The 18,054-nt window shown below is 41.6% G+C and overlaps 1 protein-coding gene across 2 annotated transcripts in view; it reads left to right on the forward strand.

The window, feature by feature from the left end:
- Positions 1-10,276: 10,276 nt before the first annotated feature.
- The window catches only part of VAV3 (vav guanine nucleotide exchange factor 3), a 208,634-nt gene continuing 200,856 nt past the window's right edge, over positions 10,277-18,054 (forward strand). For both annotated transcript variants that reach the window (XM_089516555.1, XM_089516556.1), the window contains exon 1: positions 10,277-10,480. In XM_089516555.1, coding sequence (XP_089372681.1) covers positions 10,277-10,480 — 204 coding nt within the window. The remainder of the gene's footprint in view (positions 10,481-18,054) is intronic.

Below are 18,054 nucleotides of genomic sequence, written 5' to 3' on the forward strand. Positions count from 1 at the left end.
GAAAATTTGAGAATACAATTGTGATAGGAACCAGAACATAGAACAAGTGAGTTGTTGTTTGTCCACAAAGTATATAATCTTTGTATAAAGCCCCTAATGTGTACTGATAAAGCTCATTGTATGTAATACAGTCTAACTCCTCTTTGTAAAGGTTCTGAACTTGGATGGAGCTTCTATGGAAAGAAGCAAAAATTCTTCTTGCAGAAAGCATGTGACACTAAATAATTAATGAAGGTGGGAAGCGTCAAGATTCTGATGTTGTTAGTGTTGCAGGGAATAAAGTTTAACAATAGCGTTAAATGACTAACTGTTAAAAAGTGTTATATTATGAGGAAGATGACAGAAATTCAGCCGATTCGTGAAAATGAAAATTCCATGGTTTGAGTATCTAATTTTCAAAAGCACCAAGATTTTCTGAGACTCCTTACTTGGCTCAAAAATGAAGGTATAGTTATGTGAACGTAAACTTCCCACCTTTCTCACTTTCTCAGGATCCAGTATCAACCATTTGACAAACTGAATTTTAGAAGCAGCATAAGCAATCAAACTATAGGAACTACATGGAGACACTCAAAGTTTATATTTTGAAGAGTCCAACTGTAGCCAGGAGAGAAGTAAAAGCTGCAGTACAACAAATAACATAGCTGCCATGTTGGATTCTGTGGTGACTAAAGGCTCCCATCTAATACAGCCATTCTGAGTTTTTGTCTGAACTTTAAAATAACTTTTCAAACCTCTGAGCCTATAATGGGTAGTGTCCAAGGAAAGTTGGACTAACATCTGGGCAACATTCACTGCCACGCTGACATGGATTAGCTCAGGCCTTATCTAGTCAAACATTCTGTTCATATAGCACTCAAACAACTGCCTATGGGAAGCCTGCCTGCTGAATCTGATCACAGCTATACTTCCTATATTGCATTTCCAAACAACTTATATCCAGAAGTATTTCTTTTTATTGCAAGTGTAGTTAAAAGGTTCTGAATTGTAAGGGACATCTGAACTTTAACGAACCTCTTTGATTTTGCAAGTTTAAAAAATAGGCAAAAATGCCAATTTAAAAAAAGGAAAAAAAATGATCTACATAAATGAGAAAAAAATAATTTTTTTCAGTGCAATTTTTTTGCACCAACTAGTTGATTTTAGGGCAGTAAATATGTAAACACCTTGCCCTGAATATTTTATTCATCATTCTAAAAGAAAATATTCCATATTCCATTTTTCAGTTTTTCCTGAAAAAAAGAGGGAACATTTTTCTCCCATATTTTCCCATTCCCCTCCCCCACAAGCTTTCACAACAAAAATAGAAGTCTAAACACCATAAATAGTTCCATAAATTAGTGTTCAGAAATATTTTCACTAGAAGAACTGAATACACCCTGCCCTTCAATTCTGAATTCAATACACTGCCAGAAGGTAGGCAAGACTAAGAGCTGAACTTTGGAATCTCTATGTAATGCCAGAACTAGGACTCATCCAGATATATAAAAGGATGCTATAGATAAACTTAAATGAAATATGAACAAACTTGGATTGACTGAAAAAAATGTTTCGAGCTGGAATCACTTCTTTTGCACAAAAGAAGACACAAAACAAATGAAAGTAATTAACACGTTATAAATTGATATTTGCTTTTGCAACAGTGATCCTTAAACATGTGGATCAAAAAATAATCTCCAAGGTTTACTATTTTATTTACATGAAGGAGCAAAGTTTCATGGTAAGCCAATAATATCAGTTCATTTAGTAATTTAAATGCGTTATTGCCTTTATATTCTATGCATCAAAGAAAAATAAATGGAAGTTCTTGGAAATTAAGCAGGATCAACCCTGGTTAAAACTTGGATGGGGGAACCACGAATGAATACCAGGTGTTGTAGGCTATATTCCAGAGGAAGAGCCTGAAAAAAACATCTCTGAGTATTCCTTGCCTAAGGCGCTTTACAGACCACCCAAAAAGGGCAGTCTGCCGGTGCTGCTGGTTTCTGCGTCTGGGAACCGTAGCAGACAAACCGCGCGATTCCCGGACGCAACAAAAAAGAAGCTGCAAAATGCAGCTTCTTCTTGTGGTGCGGAAATGGCGCCGCAAGTCACCAATGGCACACTCGCGGTGTCATTTCTGCCGTGTGACGTGCGGACGCTAGGCGTCTGCAACGTCAAAATGGTGGCGCTTGTGTAGAACGGGCATCGCCATTTTGTATGCACCGAGCGCGTACTAGGGTTAGGGGCGTTCGGAAAAGACGTCCCTTTTTAACCCTAGTACGTGCGCGGCACATATTTTCCGCCCGTGAGGAACGGACCCAAGAAAACCCTATGAAATTCATAAACTGATAGGTGACCTGAAGGTACATACACATACATCAAGTCTAGAAGATTTCTGGTTCTGGAAGTTGCTCCTTCCAAACAGTCCCTGGTGTTCATTTTATCATTCCATTTGCATTCCACACTTTTTGGTTAAATTTATCCTCACAACAAACTTGAAAATCAGACTATGATGGGAGACAGGGAATGGCTCAAACTCGAGATTTACATTGTTTGTTTCATGACTGAATTGTGATTCAAAATATAGAATTGCAGTGGCTCTGTTCTAGGGCCCTTATGCTTTTTTTCCTGCATGACAGAAATATTTTCAACTAGGTAGGGTTTTCCAATGATGGGATAAAGTAAACAGAAAGGCTTCTGTTGAGTTACTGTCCAGGTATAAGCATGGGAAGGAGCCATCATGGAGTAGTGATATGAGCATGGGACTATGTCTCTGGAAAGTAGGGAATCCCCACTCAGTCATGGGAGCCCACTGGGTGATTCTGGACATGTTACACTCTCTCATCCTCAGTAGAAGGCAAAGGCAAATCCTTCTGAAGAAATCTTGCCAAGACAACCCTCTGATAGGTTCACTTTAGAGTCACCACCATAAGTTGGAAACAACAAGCATGGAAATCCTGCCAGGAAAATATAGTAGCATTCTGCTTAATTACTGGATACAAGGAAGTTCAACTTTTAATACATCAATTTTATAACGAACCAAGTTATACATAATATATTCTAAGTTCTTAAAAGAGCAAAGGGTGCTAATACAGCATTTTTTTCCATTTTTCTCTCTAAAGGCCCAATTTCGCCATGGCTTCACAATTCCTGGAAATGTTGCATCTCTTCTTATACCCAGGACATAGGGATCATGCCAATTTTCTTTTGTTCAGCATCTTGCACATAACTGTATGTAAATAAATGGTTCTTTCAGGGTTGGTTCTAGCATTGGGCAGTGGGTGTCATAAAAGGGCAGCACATTATTAATTATTTAATTTATCATGATTTTACTAATGTTATGGCCAGGAAGCAGGAGAGATGCTCCCGAGATTTTGTGCCTTTGGTGCCAAAATAACTTCAGTAGTGTAAGATACTAAGCAACCTGTCTTCATAGAAGGCGGGAGCATTTCCTTGGGCTGAACCTGGTTTATTTATTTCTTTGAAGCACATATGTAGTGTTTCCCCCCAAATTTGCTTTCAGGATGGTGTAGTGAATTAAAGATAAATCTACCCTGTCAATCCTAAACATGTATATGTATGTACCTTCAGGTTGCCCAGTTTGCTTGTCCTATAATCTGTTAGTCCTATAATGTACCTCTGTACATGTAGGAACCAAATATGGCGAGAAGCCCTATGAACATGTGTGTAGAGGGCTTTGTTACATATTACAAAATTCTTCTTGGAAGGCAGTTCCAGTTTACAGTTGACGTGAAAGCCACATATTGTGAAAAGTGAAACCCACACCACATGTGACTATTTGGGTGCATACATTTCTGCAGACAATTGCTTTGCAAGATTCAAACATCAGTAAAAACAACAACAACACAACCTGAGATCATCTACATGTTGGTTCATTTATTCTTCCATGTAATTGTTTTACTTTCTATATAAAGCGTATACCGTGTGTAAAATCTGAAGCAACGAGACTGGAAGATATACGGGGAAGATTTGGGGCTGACTCATGCATGCATTCCTGCTGCTTGAGAACATCAGGTCAGGGCTGGCTGTGCCATCAGACAGAGTGAGGTGGCTGCTTCAGGCTGTAGACCTGGAATGTGCCAGGGAACTGCAGCAAATTGTTAGTCATTTCGTCTTAAATCCAACTTTTAGTTTCAACTGGAGGATATCTCTTGAATCAGTGTGGTTTGCATAAGTGTGGAGGTATCATTCAGCAGTTGAGTGTATGAGCCTATTTTAGTTGGGCCTAGCAATTGGATTTAGCCCTAAATTAATTATGATTGGATTGTTACTGCCAGGAAGGGTGAGAAATACTTGTGAGATTGATTTTCTGCTTACTGTGTCAGTGTAACTTGTCCAAGCCTTGAGTGTTATGTGACTCGAAGTTAGAAATCCAGGATACCATGCGCTTCTTTACCGCAGGCAGAAAAATGTCTCACATCAAGTAATGGTATCCGAACGCTATCCTGGATGGTACCCTAGAAAGGGCTTCCTAGCACCCCCAAAAAAATGCTTTTCACTGAAGTCTGTTCACACAATTAATTGTGAGTCCTCAAAGGAACTTTATCATATCATGGGTTGTTAAATAGGTAGATAAATGCCTGCTGACCCCTTTGCAGGTTTCCTTGTGCCTATCTTCCAGCTCCCACGGGTTCTGACAGGCTCAGATTTGGTCCCCCCAACTTTTAACTGAATACAATTGGGCAGGAGCACAGGGGGTCTTTCCAAGAGACCTATTTTTGTTGTTGTTGTTGTTAGCTGCCCTCAAGTCAGCTCTGACTCATGGCAGCCCTGTGGATGCTATTATTATTTTGCACTTAGATCACCCTGGGCAGGCAGAGAGAGAGAGAGAGAGAGAGAGAGAGAGAGAGAGGGCTGACATTGTTATTGTTGTTATTATTATTGCTATTATTATTTTGCAGTTAGGTCATCCTGGGCAGAGAGAGAGACACACACACACACAGAGAGAGGGCTGACATTATTATTCTCACTATTGCTATTATTATTTTGCAGTTAGGTCACCCTGAGCAGGCAGAAAAAGAGAGACAGAGAGAGAGAGAGAGAGAGAGAATGAGAAAAGGCTGACATTGTTGTTGTTGTTATTATTATTACTATTATTATTTTGCAGTTAAGTCCCCCTGGGCAGGCAGAGAGAGAGAGAGAGAGAGAGAGAGAGAGAGAGAGAGAGAGAGAGGGGGGGGGCTGACTTTATTATTATTATCATTACTATTATTATTTTGTAGTTAGGTTACCCTGGTCAGGAAGAGAGAAAGAGAGAGGGACGTTTTGAGAGAGGGCTGACATTATTATTATTATTATTATTACGATTTTGCAGTTAGGTCACCCTGGGTAGGCAGAGAGAGAGAGAGAGAGAGAGAGAGAATGAGAGAAGCCTGACATTATTATTGTTACTACTACTATTATTACTATTATTATTTTGCAGTTAGGTCACCCTGGGTAGGCAGAGAGAGAGAGAGAGAGAGAGAGAGAGAGAGAGAATGAGAGAGGCCTGACATTATTATTGTTACTACTACTATTATTACTATTATTATTTTGCAGTTAGGTCACCCTGGGTAGGCAGAGAGAGAGAGAGAGAGAGAGAGAGAGAGAGAGAGAGAGAGAATGAGAGAGGCCTGACATTATTATTGTTACTACTACTATTATTACTATTATTATTTTGCAGTTAGGTCACCCTGGGTAGGCAGAGAGAGAGAGAGAGAGAGAGAGAGAGAGAGAGAGAGAGAATGAGAGAGGCCTGACATTATTATTGTTACTACTACTATTATTACTATTATTATTTTGCAGTTAGGTCACCCTGGGTAGGCAGAGAGAGAGAGAGACAGAGAGAGAGAGAGAGAATGAGAGAGGCCTGACATTATTATTGTTACTACTACTATTATTACTATTATTATTTTGCAGTTAGGTCACCCTGGGTAGGCAGAGAGAGAGAGAGAGAGAGAGAGAGAGAGAGAGAGAGAGAATGAGAGAGGCCTGACATTATTATTGTTACTACTACTATTATTACTATTATTATTTTGCAGTTAGGTCACCCTGGGTAGGCAGAGAGAGAGAGAGAGAGAGAGAGAGAGAGAGAGAGAGAGAGAGAATGAGAGAGGCCTGACATTATTATTGTTACTACTACTATTATTACTATTATTATTTTGCAGTTAGGTCACCCTGGGTAGGCAGAGAGAGAGAGAGAGAGAGAGAGAGAGAGAGAGAGAGAATGAGAGAGGCCTGACATTATTATTGTTACTACTACTATTATTACTATTATTATTTTGCAGTTAGGTCACCCTGGGTAGGCAGAGAGAGAGAGAGAGAGAGAGAGAGAGAGAGAGAGAGAGAATGAGAGAGGCCTGACATTATTATTGTTACTACTACTATTATTACTATTATTATTTTGCAGTTTGGTCACCCTGGGTATGCAGAGAGAGAGAGAGAGAGAGAGAGAGAGAGAGAGAGAGAGGCCTGACATTATTATTGTTACTACTACTATTATTACTATTATTATTTTGCAGTTAGGTCACCCTGGGTAGGCAGAGAGAGAGAGAGAGAGAGAGAGAGAGAGAGAGAGAATGAGAGAGGCCTGACATTATTATTGTTACTACTACTATTATTACTATTATTATTTTGCAGTTAGGTCACCCTGGGTAGGCAGAGAGAGAGAGAGAGAGAGAGAGAGAGAGAGAGAGAGAATGAGAGAGGCCTGACATTATTATTGTTACTACTACTATTATTACTATTATTATTTTGCAGTTAGGTCACCCTGGGTAGGCAGAGAGAGAGAGAGAGAGAGAGAGAGAGAGAGAGAGAGAGAGAGAATGAGAGAGGCCTGACATTATTATTGTTACTACTACTATTATTACTATTATTATTTTGCAGTTTGGTCACCCTGGGTAGGCAGAGAGAGAGAGAGAGAGAGAGAGAGAGAGAGAGAGAGGCCTGACATTATTATTGTTACTACTACTATTATTACTATTATTATTTTGCAGTTAGGTCACCCTGGGTAGGCAGAGAGAGAGAGAGAGAGAGAGAGAGAGAGAGAGAGAGAATGAGAGAGGCCTGACATTATTATTGTTACTACTACTATTATTACTATTATTATTTTGCAGTTAGGTCACCCTGGGTAGGCAGAGAGAGAGAGAGAGAGAGAGAGAGAGAGAGAGAGAGAATGAGAGAGGCCTGACATTATTATTGTTACTACTACTATTATTACTATTATTATTTTGCAGTTAGGTCACCCTGGGTAGGCAGAGAGAGAGAGAGAGAGAGAGAGAGAGAGAGAATGAGAGAGGCCTGACATTATTATTGTTACTACTACTATTATTACTATTATTATTTTGCAGTTAGGTCACCCTGGGTAGGCAGAAAGAGAGAGAGAGAGAGAGAGAGAGAGAGAGAGAGAGAGAATGAGAGAGGCCTGACATTATTATTGTTACTACTACTATTATTACTATTATTATTTTGCAGTTAGGTCACCCTGGGTAGGCAGAGAGAGAGAGAGAGAGAGAGAGAGAGAGAGAGAGAGAATGAGAGAGGCCTGACATTATTATTGTTACTACTACTATTATTACTATTATTATTTTGCAGTTAGGTCACCCTGGGTAGGCAGAGAGAGAGAGAGAGAGAGAGAGAGAGAGAGAGAGAATGAGAGAGGCCTGACATTATTATTGTTACTACTACTATTATTACTATTATTATTTTGCAGTTAGGTCACCCTGGGTAGGCAGAGAGAGAGAGAGAGAGAGAGAGAGAGAGAGAGAGAATGAGAGAGGCCTGACATTATTATTGTTACTACTACTATTATTACTATTATTATTTTGCAGTTAGGTCACCCTGGGTAGGCAGAGAGAGAGAGAGAGAGAGAGAGAGAGAGAGAGAGAGAGAGAGAATGAGAGAGGCCTGACATTATTATTGTTACTACTACTATTATTACTATTATTATTTTGCAGTTAGGTCACCCTGGGTAGGCAGAGAGAGAGAGAGAGAGAGAGAGAGAGAGAGAGAGAGAGAGAATGAGAGAGGCCTGACATTATTATTGTTACTACTACTATTATTACTATTATTATTTTGCAGTTAGGTCACCCTGGGTAGGCAGAGAGAGAGAGAGAGAGAGAGAGAGAGAGAGAGAATGAGAGAGGCCTGACATTATTATTGTTACTACTACTATTATTACTATTATTATTTTGCAGTTAGGTCACCCTGGGTAGGCAGAGAGAGAGAGAGAGAGAGAGAGAGAGAGAGAGAGAGAGAGAATGAGAGAGGCCTGACATTATTATTGTTACTACTACTATTATTACTATTATTATTTTGCAGTTAGGTCACCCTGGGTAGGCAGAGAGAGAGAGAGAGAGAGAGAGAGAGAGAGAGAGAGAGAGAATGAGAGAGGCCTGACATTATTATTGTTACTACTACTATTATTACTATTATTATTTTGCAGTTAGGTCACCCTGGGTAGGCAGAGAGAGAGAGAGAGAGAGAGAGAGAGAGAGAGAGAGAGAGAGAATGAGAGAGGCCTGACATTATTATTGTTACTACTACTATTATTACTATTATTATTTTGCAGTTAGGTCACCCTGGGTAGGCAGAGAGAGAGAGAGAGAGAGAGAGAGAGAGAGAGAGAGAGAATGAGAGAGGCCTGACATTATTATTGTTACTACTACTATTATTACTATTATTATTTTGCAGTTAGGTCACCCTGGGTAGGCAGAGAGAGAGAGAGAGAGAGAGAGAGAGAGAGAGAATGAGAGAGGCCTGACATTATTATTGTTACTACTACTATTATTACTATTATTATTTTGCAGTTAGGTCACCCTGGGTAGGCAGAGAGAGAGAGAGAGAGAGAATGAGAGAGGCCTGACATTATTATTGTTACTACTACTATTATTACTATTATTATTTTGCAGTTAGGTCACCCTGGGTAGGCAGAGAGAGAGAGAGAGAGAGAGAGAGAGAGAGAGAGAGAGAATGAGAGAGGCCTGACATTATTATTGTTACTACTACTATTATTACTATTATTATTTTGCAGTTAGGTCACCCTGGGTAGGCAGAGAGAGAGAGAGAGAGAGAGAGAGAGAGAGAGAGAGAGAATGAGAGAGGCCTGACATTATTATTGTTACTACTACTATTATTACTATTATTATTTTGCAGTTAGGTCACCCTGGGTAGGCAGAGAGAGAGAGAGAGAGAGAGAGAGAGAGAGAGAGAGAATGAGAGAGGCCTGACATTATTATTGTTACTACTACTATTATTACTATTATTATTTTGCAGTTAGGTCACCCTGGGTAGGCAGAGAGAGAGAGAGAGAGAGAGAGAGAGAGAGAGAGAGAGAGAATGAGAGAGGCCTGACATTATTATTGTTACTACTACTATTATTACTATTATTATTTTGCAGTTAGGTCACCCTGGGTAGGCAGAGAGAGAGAGAGAGAGAGAGAGAGAGAGAGAGAGAGAGAGAATGAGAGAGGCCTGACATTATTATTGTTACTACTACTATTATTACTATTATTATTTTGCAGTTAGGTCACCCTGGGTAGGCAGAGAGAGAGAGAGAGAGAGAGAGAGAGAGAGAGAGAGAGAGAGAATGAGAGAGGCCTGACATTATTATTGTTACTACTACTATTATTACTATTATTATTTTGCAGTTAGGTCACCCTGGGTAGGCAGAGAGAGAGAGAGAGAGAGAGAGAGAGAGAGAGAGAATGAGAGAGGCCTGACATTATTATTGTTACTACTACTATTATTACTATTATTATTTTGCAGTTAGGTCACCCTGGGTAGGCAGAGAGAGAGAGAGAGAGAGAGAGAGAGAGAGAGAAGATGAGAGAGGCCTGACATTATTATTGTTACTACTACTATTATTACTATTATTATTTTGCAGTTAGGTCACCCTGGGTAGGCAGAGAGAGAGAGAGAGAGAGAGAGAGAGAGAAGATGAGAGAGGGCTGCCTAACTTGTTATTGTTACTACAATTATTACTGTTCCTATTATCCTGGTGACCCTGGGCAGGCAGAGAGAGAGAGAGAGAGAGAGAGAGAGAGAGAGAGAGAGAAGGCAGGAGAGAGGAGGGCAGCATCCCTTCCTGAGGCAGCCAGCAGAGGCGCAAAGGGCGCAGGCGCGGCTGCCTCCTTCTCTCTCTCTCTCTCTCTCTCTCTTGCTCTGAGCCTGGAGGGGGAGCAGGCAAGGAAGCCGGGCGCGCAGAGTCCCCTGGCTCACTCTCCTGTCCGCGTCTGCGGGGCGAGAGTGGGGCTGGTTCTGGTGCTGGTTCTGGTGCTGCTGGCTTTTCCCGGGGATGGAGCCTTGGAAGCAGTGCGCGGAGTGGCTGATCGCCTGCCGGGTGCTGCCGGCCCATCACCGGGTGACCTGGGAGGCGGCGCAGGTGTTCGACTTGGCCCAGACCCTCCGCGATGGGGTCCTCCTCTGCCAGCTCCTCAACAACCTCAGGCCCCACGCCATCAACCTCAAGGAGATCAACCTCAGGCCACAGATGTCCCAGGTCAGGAGCCTCCTTCAGCTGCATCCGCACGGGATAATTCACCCGGAATCAAAGCGGGTTAACCACTCAGTGTGGATCCATCCCTCTCTCCTCCTCCTCCTCCTCGCCTTCTTAATGCCTTTGTTCCAATGCAGGATGGTCCCCCTTGGGCTTTCCTTTCTCTTTCTCCCAGGGCTGGCAATGGGAAGAGTTTGAAAAGATGCTCTTCCTAAAGGGAGACATGGGTTTATATTATAGACAGAGAAAGAAAAGATGCAGGTCCTGATGGGAAAGAAGGGTCTCAGTTAGAGATACCTGGGTTGGTCTGTTTTTTTTTTTTTGGGGGGGGGGGGGATGCAATATCATCATCATCAACAACATCAACAACAACAAGGGCTTCATTTTATAGCAGCGAGGACAATATTATTAGTACAATGTTATTATTACTGCTATAAGAGATGCTATTTTTAATATATATATATATATATATATATATAAATTATATATTTATTCTCGTTTTCGATAACACAAAACAGAATTATTTGCTTTTATATTTAATAAATACACGATCGCTTTCGACTGGTAATTTGCAACGAGTATCTTAAGACGTTTGGTGCTTTGTGTGTACAGTCTGGCTCTTTGGGGAAAGAAAGGTTGCCACAGTTAGACACCCACGATCAGGAAAAAGAAGGGGGGGAAAAGTGTTTCGAACCGTATCTTAATTCCCCGCCTGTGTACTTGAAAGTTTGCTGGTGTTATGCATTTATATTTTTTACCCGTGAAGTTTGGCACTTTGCGCATATGGCTCTTTGGGAAAGAAAAGTATCAGTTGATTTGGAGAAGAAGAAAAAGACAGCATCTCTTTAGAGCAGTAATAACCACAGTACATTTCAATTTTTTATCCTGCATATGTACTTGAAGGCTTTCGCAGTTTATTATTGTTAATATTATTATGTTTATTTATATCCCGCTTTCCTCCCAGTATTTATCCCCCCCCCCCTTGATGTTTGGTACTTGGTGTGTAAAGTTTGGCTCTTTTGCAAAGAGGAGTAGCGGCAGAGACCCTCAATTTGGAAAAGACGAGAGCTTCTCTTTATACCAGTAGTTATGACAATATTTTGATTTTTCTCCTGCCTATGTACTTGAAGGATTTGGGTGTTATTTATTAATTCACCCCCACCCCCTTGATGTTTGGTACTTTGCGTGTGAGGTCTAGCTCTTTTGGAAAGAATAGTATCCATCAGAATCCCTTTCCTTTTTTGTGGGGGCAGGGAAGACCTACTCTTTATACAGTCAGCCCTCCATATCCACGGATTCAATCATCCACAAGGTCCGCAAAAAGCAAACCTTGATTTCACCACTTTATACAAGGGGCACCATTTTACTATCTCATTGTATATAATGGGACTTGAACATCCACGGATTCTGTTATTCTGGAACCAAACCCCAGTGGATAACAAGGACCCACTGTATTATTTGGGTGGGTGGGGGATGGGGAAGGGCTACTTACAACAATATTTAAATTTTTATCCTACTTATGTGCTTGAATCATGGGCATAAAACTACAGGACCTAAGCAGAGCAATGGAGGACAGGTGGGGCCTTGGAAATGTCTCATCCACAGGGTCACCATGAGTCGGGGTCAACTTGACGTTAACAACAACAACATATACTTTAATGGTTTTGGTGTCCCCCCTCCCCCCTTGGTACTTTATATGTAAATCTATAGGGGATGGAAGGCAAGGTATACAGAGCTATACTGAAGTTTTACTTCTAGAATTTACTACTGGATATACTCATGTATAAGTCTAGAAATCTAGGTTCAAAATTGACCCAGAAAACCTGAGTTGACAGTGCACCCGCGTCATACACGGGCGCATTATACGAGTGCCGGAAAAAGTGGCACCATGCGCCGGATGGAACAATGGCATGTGTGCCCATGGCGTGTGCGCACCGCTGCGACCATGAGCCCCATTACTTGTAATGGGGCTCAAGCATACGTGCAGTTTCTTTTACGGGCGCACTGTACTTTAAATCACACACACACACATCCATCCCCTGGTGAAAGGCAAGAGTTTATTTAGTCTGCCCTGGAAGCACTGACCCCCCTTTCTAATCTCTCATCCATCCAGCCTTTTGTATGCGCACAAATAGTTATGCTTGTTGGAATTTTGCAAGTTCTTTGGCATTGTTTACCTTTGCTTCATCCTTTACATCCTTCATTACACGCTTACCCTCAACGTATCCATGGGTCATATCAAAATCCATAATTTTGGCCCCCAAACCTGCCCTTGACATGAGGCCGACTTATAGTCAGGTATATACAGTATATTCATTTGTGTCTCTCTATATGCATGCGTGCACATGCGTATTACTTTGCAAGCAAAAGTGTGTGGGTTATTTCTCGGACTTTGAAAAAAATACCTTCTTTTCCTCAGTCAGCCAGGATTAGTTTGGCTCAGCAGTTTAAAAATAATCATAAAAAAAGAAGAACTAAAAAGAAAGAGGAACTATGTCATTTCAAATGAAGCGTATAAGAAGTTGACTGTCTCCATTACTGTTATCTGCAATTACAATAGATGGGGGAAAGATTAAAAAAAAAGCCCCAGAGCGTAAAAGAAAGAAGAAAAAAAAGGCTTCTGCTCTTGTTTCCCTCTGAAGGTTTCATTGGAAGGTTTCAAGATTTGTCCACTTTTATCTTGGTATAAAACACACGAGGAGATTCAGAGGAAGCTTTTGTGAAGAATCTGCCTTTCAGAGATAATTGACAGCATGAAACCCAATGGGACGCCATTGCTGTGTGGCTAGAAAATGTGCTTTGGTGCCTTGAATGGAGCACTGTGTTGTCGAGGGGTTTGTGGATGATGGGTGGTGATGAAGTGGAGATGTGGAGAAACAAATTTGACCTCTATGAAGCCATCAGCACAATTCAGCCAGAATGTGTGCACTTCCGCTGCATTGATTTTAAACAGAGTGCTGCACATAGGTTCCAAAAGGCTTTAAAAAGATTGTATGTACAGCGCTGTGTAAATTTACAGCGCTTTATAAATAAAGGTTAATAATAATAATAATAATTCTGTTTGGCAGTATAGGGTGTCCACTGATACCTGAAAAAACGAAAGTTGCTATTGAAAATATACAAAGATGTAGACGTGTTAGTCTGTAGAATCAATACATAGAGAGATTTTGTAGCACCTTTGAGAGTGAAAGAAGTTGGCATCATGAGTTTTCCTAGACTTGCTGTATATACTCATGTATAAGTCTAGAAATTGTAGTCAAAAAATTGACCACCAAAACCTGGGTCAACTTATCCTCGGGGTCAATGTAAGTACTATACATTAAGTCTTATTTTAAAAAAAGAACCATCTCCTAGTGAAAGGCAAGAGCATAATCTGTCCTGGAAGCACTGACCTCCCTCTATTCTGTCATCCATTCAGCTGAAATTTTTGGCATTGTTTTCCTTAGCTTCATCATTCAGATCCTTTGCTACATGCCCCTAAATTTTACCCTCGGCTTATCCTTGGTTCATATCAAAATCCATAATTTTGGCCCCCAAACTTTCCCTCGACTTATACATGAGGTTGACTTATCATAGAATCATAGAGTTGGAAGAGACCACAAGGGCCATCCAGTCCAGCCCCATTCTGCCATGCAGGAACTCTCAATCAAAACATACCCAACAGGTGGCCATCCAGCCTCTGTTTAAAGACTTCCAAGGGGAGGGACTCCACCACACTCCGAGGCAGTGTGTTCCATTGTTGAACAGTCCTTACTATCAAATATATACGGTAAGTCTACTTCCTCAAATGCATCTGAGGAAGTGGACTTAAGTCTTCGAAAGGTCATGCTGCTATCAAAAGTAATATTTGGAGTGAATTTCCCCATCCTGGGGCAGTCCCATCTTTGGGAAAAGGCAGGATACAAATTCAGTAAATAAATAAAATGAATAAGATCTTGCTTCAATTGCCTTTATGCTGGATTTCAAAAAAGAATAAGGATAGGCCTGGTAGTTTTCCCTGTCTCTTGCCTAATTTGTCCAGTAGAAGTGATGTTGTTTGATACCACTTTAACTGCCATGGCTCCATGGTGTGGAATTCTGGGATTTGTAGTTTGTTGTGGCACCAGAGCTCTCTGACAGAGGTGGCTAACTATTTCACTAAACTACAAGTCCCAGAATTCCATAGCATTGAGCCAAGGCAGTTAAAGCAGTGTCAAACTGCATTATTACTGCAGTGCAGATTCTCTCTCTTGTTTGGTCTTTTTTACAAGATCTCCCTATGGTCTGTTTTTACAGTCCTTTTTATTTATGTATTTTATACCTTGTTTTTCTCTCTCCAACCTGGGAATCAAAGTGGTTCAAGATTTAAACACTGGCATGAGTTAAAACACTGATGATTGTAATGTTAAAGCAAGGTAAAGCAGATTACAATAGCCCTGGGTGTAAAATGACAGAAGCTGAAGTAAAAGTAGTACTAAAAGTACATTAAATGTACCAGCTCATTTCCTCTCCTTTCCCCAGTAGACACAGTTGCTAAAAGCCTCCTGTTGGATGATGATGATGATGATGATGATGATGATGATGATGATGATGATGATAATAAAAAGGTATATGACTGGCAGCAGAAGGACAACAGGGAGGCCATATGACTAACTTTCCTTGGAAGGGTGTTGCACAGACTCAGGGCAGCCATGAAGAATCCAGTTACACCTAAGGATTTTAATGCTGTGTAAGATAAGATGAGTAATGATTAAGAGAGCAATTGTATGGGCGCTGGACGGTGTCCTTAGGCCCTGTATGATAAGGTGGATTCCCCCCTCTGAGGCTGGGGAAAGGGAGAGATCCATTCACAGAGGAGGATACCAGCCCACAAGTTGCCTCTTCCAGACATCTGAAAAATGTGTGCCATTGGGTGAGAGTGAGCCAGTGTGGTTTGAGTGTTGGACTGGGGCTCTGGAGCAGGGGGATCAGGGGGCAAATCTATGGCTGAGCCAGGAAAAGCCATTGGGTGATCTTGAGTAAATTACATTCTCTCAGCCTGAAAGGAAGCCGATGGCAAGCCTGTTCTGAATCAATCTTGCCATGATAGGGTTTCTGTAAGTCAGAATCATCTTGTAGGCACATAACCACAGTATCAGTAAGCGGGGAGGTAATGGCTGTGGAATCACAGCTGCATCTCCATCGTAGGGGGTGGAATTATTTACTCTTCCTTCCCATTGCTTACAATTGGGTAGGTTTTCAAAAAACAACAACACACATCCTGAAAACTCCTGTAGAGAGGACAACAATGGGAAGAAATCGCTTTCTGTTCTCTTCCTCCTTACCAGAAAGAGCCTAGCAAGATATATCAAATGTTGGAGACCATAGGATTGTAGAATTTGGTTGACCTCCAGGGTGATATATATTGGATTAGCTTTGAATGCTGTTGGAGACAACAGGACACATTAGTCATACGGCAGCCATTTCCTATTGGTTTCAGTTGGTGGGTGGTGCAATCCTGAACATTCATTGAGAAGTAGGATCTCCTGATTCCAAGGAAACTCAGTGCTAGCCTTAAGAGCATGGCTGCTGCCTCAGGCAGTAGATTGCTATGAGGCAGAGAGCAGCAGTAGAGGGTTGGAAGAGAGTTGCCTACACTGAGTCGCTTCAGGTGAAATAGTTGCCATTTCTCAGCTTCCAGTCTAGTTGGCTTCTGCTTGGAGAATGGCTATGCAGTGACAGAGAGGAAATCTTGTCCTTTGCTTCAGGGACAGAAGGGCTGTACAGATAGGTGGCATGCAGCCGCCCCTTTTTGCCTCCGATTGTTGCTGCTGCAACTGCATGCAGTGGTACCGATCCACTCCCTGAAGGGAGCAAAAAGAGGCCACCCCAAGCGTCCCTTCTGCGCTGCACCATTTGGGTGCCGTGCCATAGTGGTGTGATCATGGCGTGCACCGTGTGAATGGGTGCACACCAAAATGGCACCATAGGGGTGGGGTCATGGCATCCAGCGTGCGGACGTTGCGCTGTGACTGCCCACAGGCCACCACAAAGTGCTGGTCTGTATATCGCCTAGTTCTTAAGATGACCCTGGCTGCACTCGCACTGCAGAAATAATCCAGTTTGACACCATGTTAACTGACATGGCGCAATACTATGGAATTCTGGGAATTTTAGTTTGTTGTGACATCAGAGCTCTCTGACAGAGACGGCTAAATGTCTTACAAAATTACATTTCCCACAATTCTATAGTTTTGACCCATGGCAATTAAAATGGTGTCGAACTGGGTTATTCCTGCTGTGCAGGTGTAGCCCGTGAAAGGACCACGTAAGTCCATGTCGGATGGCAGTTTTAGGGATGACTAACTTTGGTTGACTAACTTAGAAATAGATTGGTACCTTGAACCCATTTTATTTCTACTGACTGCTTCAGTTCAAGGTTTATCATTTACATTGAGTAGCACATCTGTTTGTTGTTAACAGAATTCTGCATTCACTGTGGATTGCTTATCTGATATTTAGTCACACAACACTATCAATTTCTTGCTTTTATGTTTTCAGCCTGCTGAAATTGGCAGGACAACTTCTTAATAATGATGGTGATAACAACAGTAATACATTCTCTTTATGTAAAGTTTTCGAACTTTTCTGTAGTAGTCTTGAGTGCTTTTCACCAGTGCTTTCCATGGTCTGATGTGGCACACTGGCATTTACCATCCATTCAGTGTACCAAGGACAGGTACTATCTGCATGCCATAATGTGATTGTATTTGCATACATTTGGAAACTTGCCCTCCATTGGCAGCTGATGGAGGACCTTTGGCTTTTGGACTGCAACTCCCAGCATTCCTTACCATTGACTATGCTTGGTGAGGCTGATGGGAATTGTGGAAGCCAAAGGTTCTCCACCCCTTCATTGTTTCTTTTTCATTTATTGTTGCAACATTAGGGTGTAACACAAGGGCGTGCTCAAGCGTGCTTATGCTTCATTTAAATCAGGGAACCAGACAGGAATCCAGATATTATAAGATTGCATTTCCCAGCAGGCCTGGTCAATATAGCCAGTGTGGAGGAATGAGGGGAGTCACACTCCACCCCTGATTTAAATGAATACAATGAGCAGCTCCTTATCAGAGTGAATGTATTTAAGTATTGTGCTGAGGTGCACCTTATGCATATGTTTATAATGCCCGCCTTTGTATAATATCCCCTGCATCTATGGAAATGGAGCCTTTATATTGGCTGTGATCCAGACCCACATACAAGTAGACGGTACCATCTTTAGTGTTCTTTTGTGCAAATGATAACCTCTAAGTGAAGGCTTTCTCCTGGTGCTTTGTATGCTCCCCTCTCATGGATGGAGAAGTCTGTTGGGGAAAAAATGAACATCAGTGTTGCTGGATGGCACAGTTGTTGGTTTTAAGTGACCTTAGTTGGTTTTGAGTGACCTTAGCAGAGAACACTCTGGAAGACCAGGGTTCAAATCCCTGCTCATCCTTGGAAACCCACTGGGTGGCCTTGGGCAAGTTACCCAATCTTAACCTTAGAGGATACACATGCAAATCACTCATGCCTTTCCAGGTCACACAATATATATACCCAACTCCTTTCCAGGCAAG

This window comes from Sceloporus occidentalis, unplaced genomic scaffold (assembly GCF_023333645.1).
Source record: "Sceloporus occidentalis isolate IW3139 unplaced genomic scaffold, rSceOcc1.0.p SCAF_3, whole genome shotgun sequence".
In the NCBI taxonomy this organism is placed as follows: Eukaryota; Metazoa; Chordata; class Lepidosauria; order Squamata; family Phrynosomatidae; genus Sceloporus; species Sceloporus occidentalis.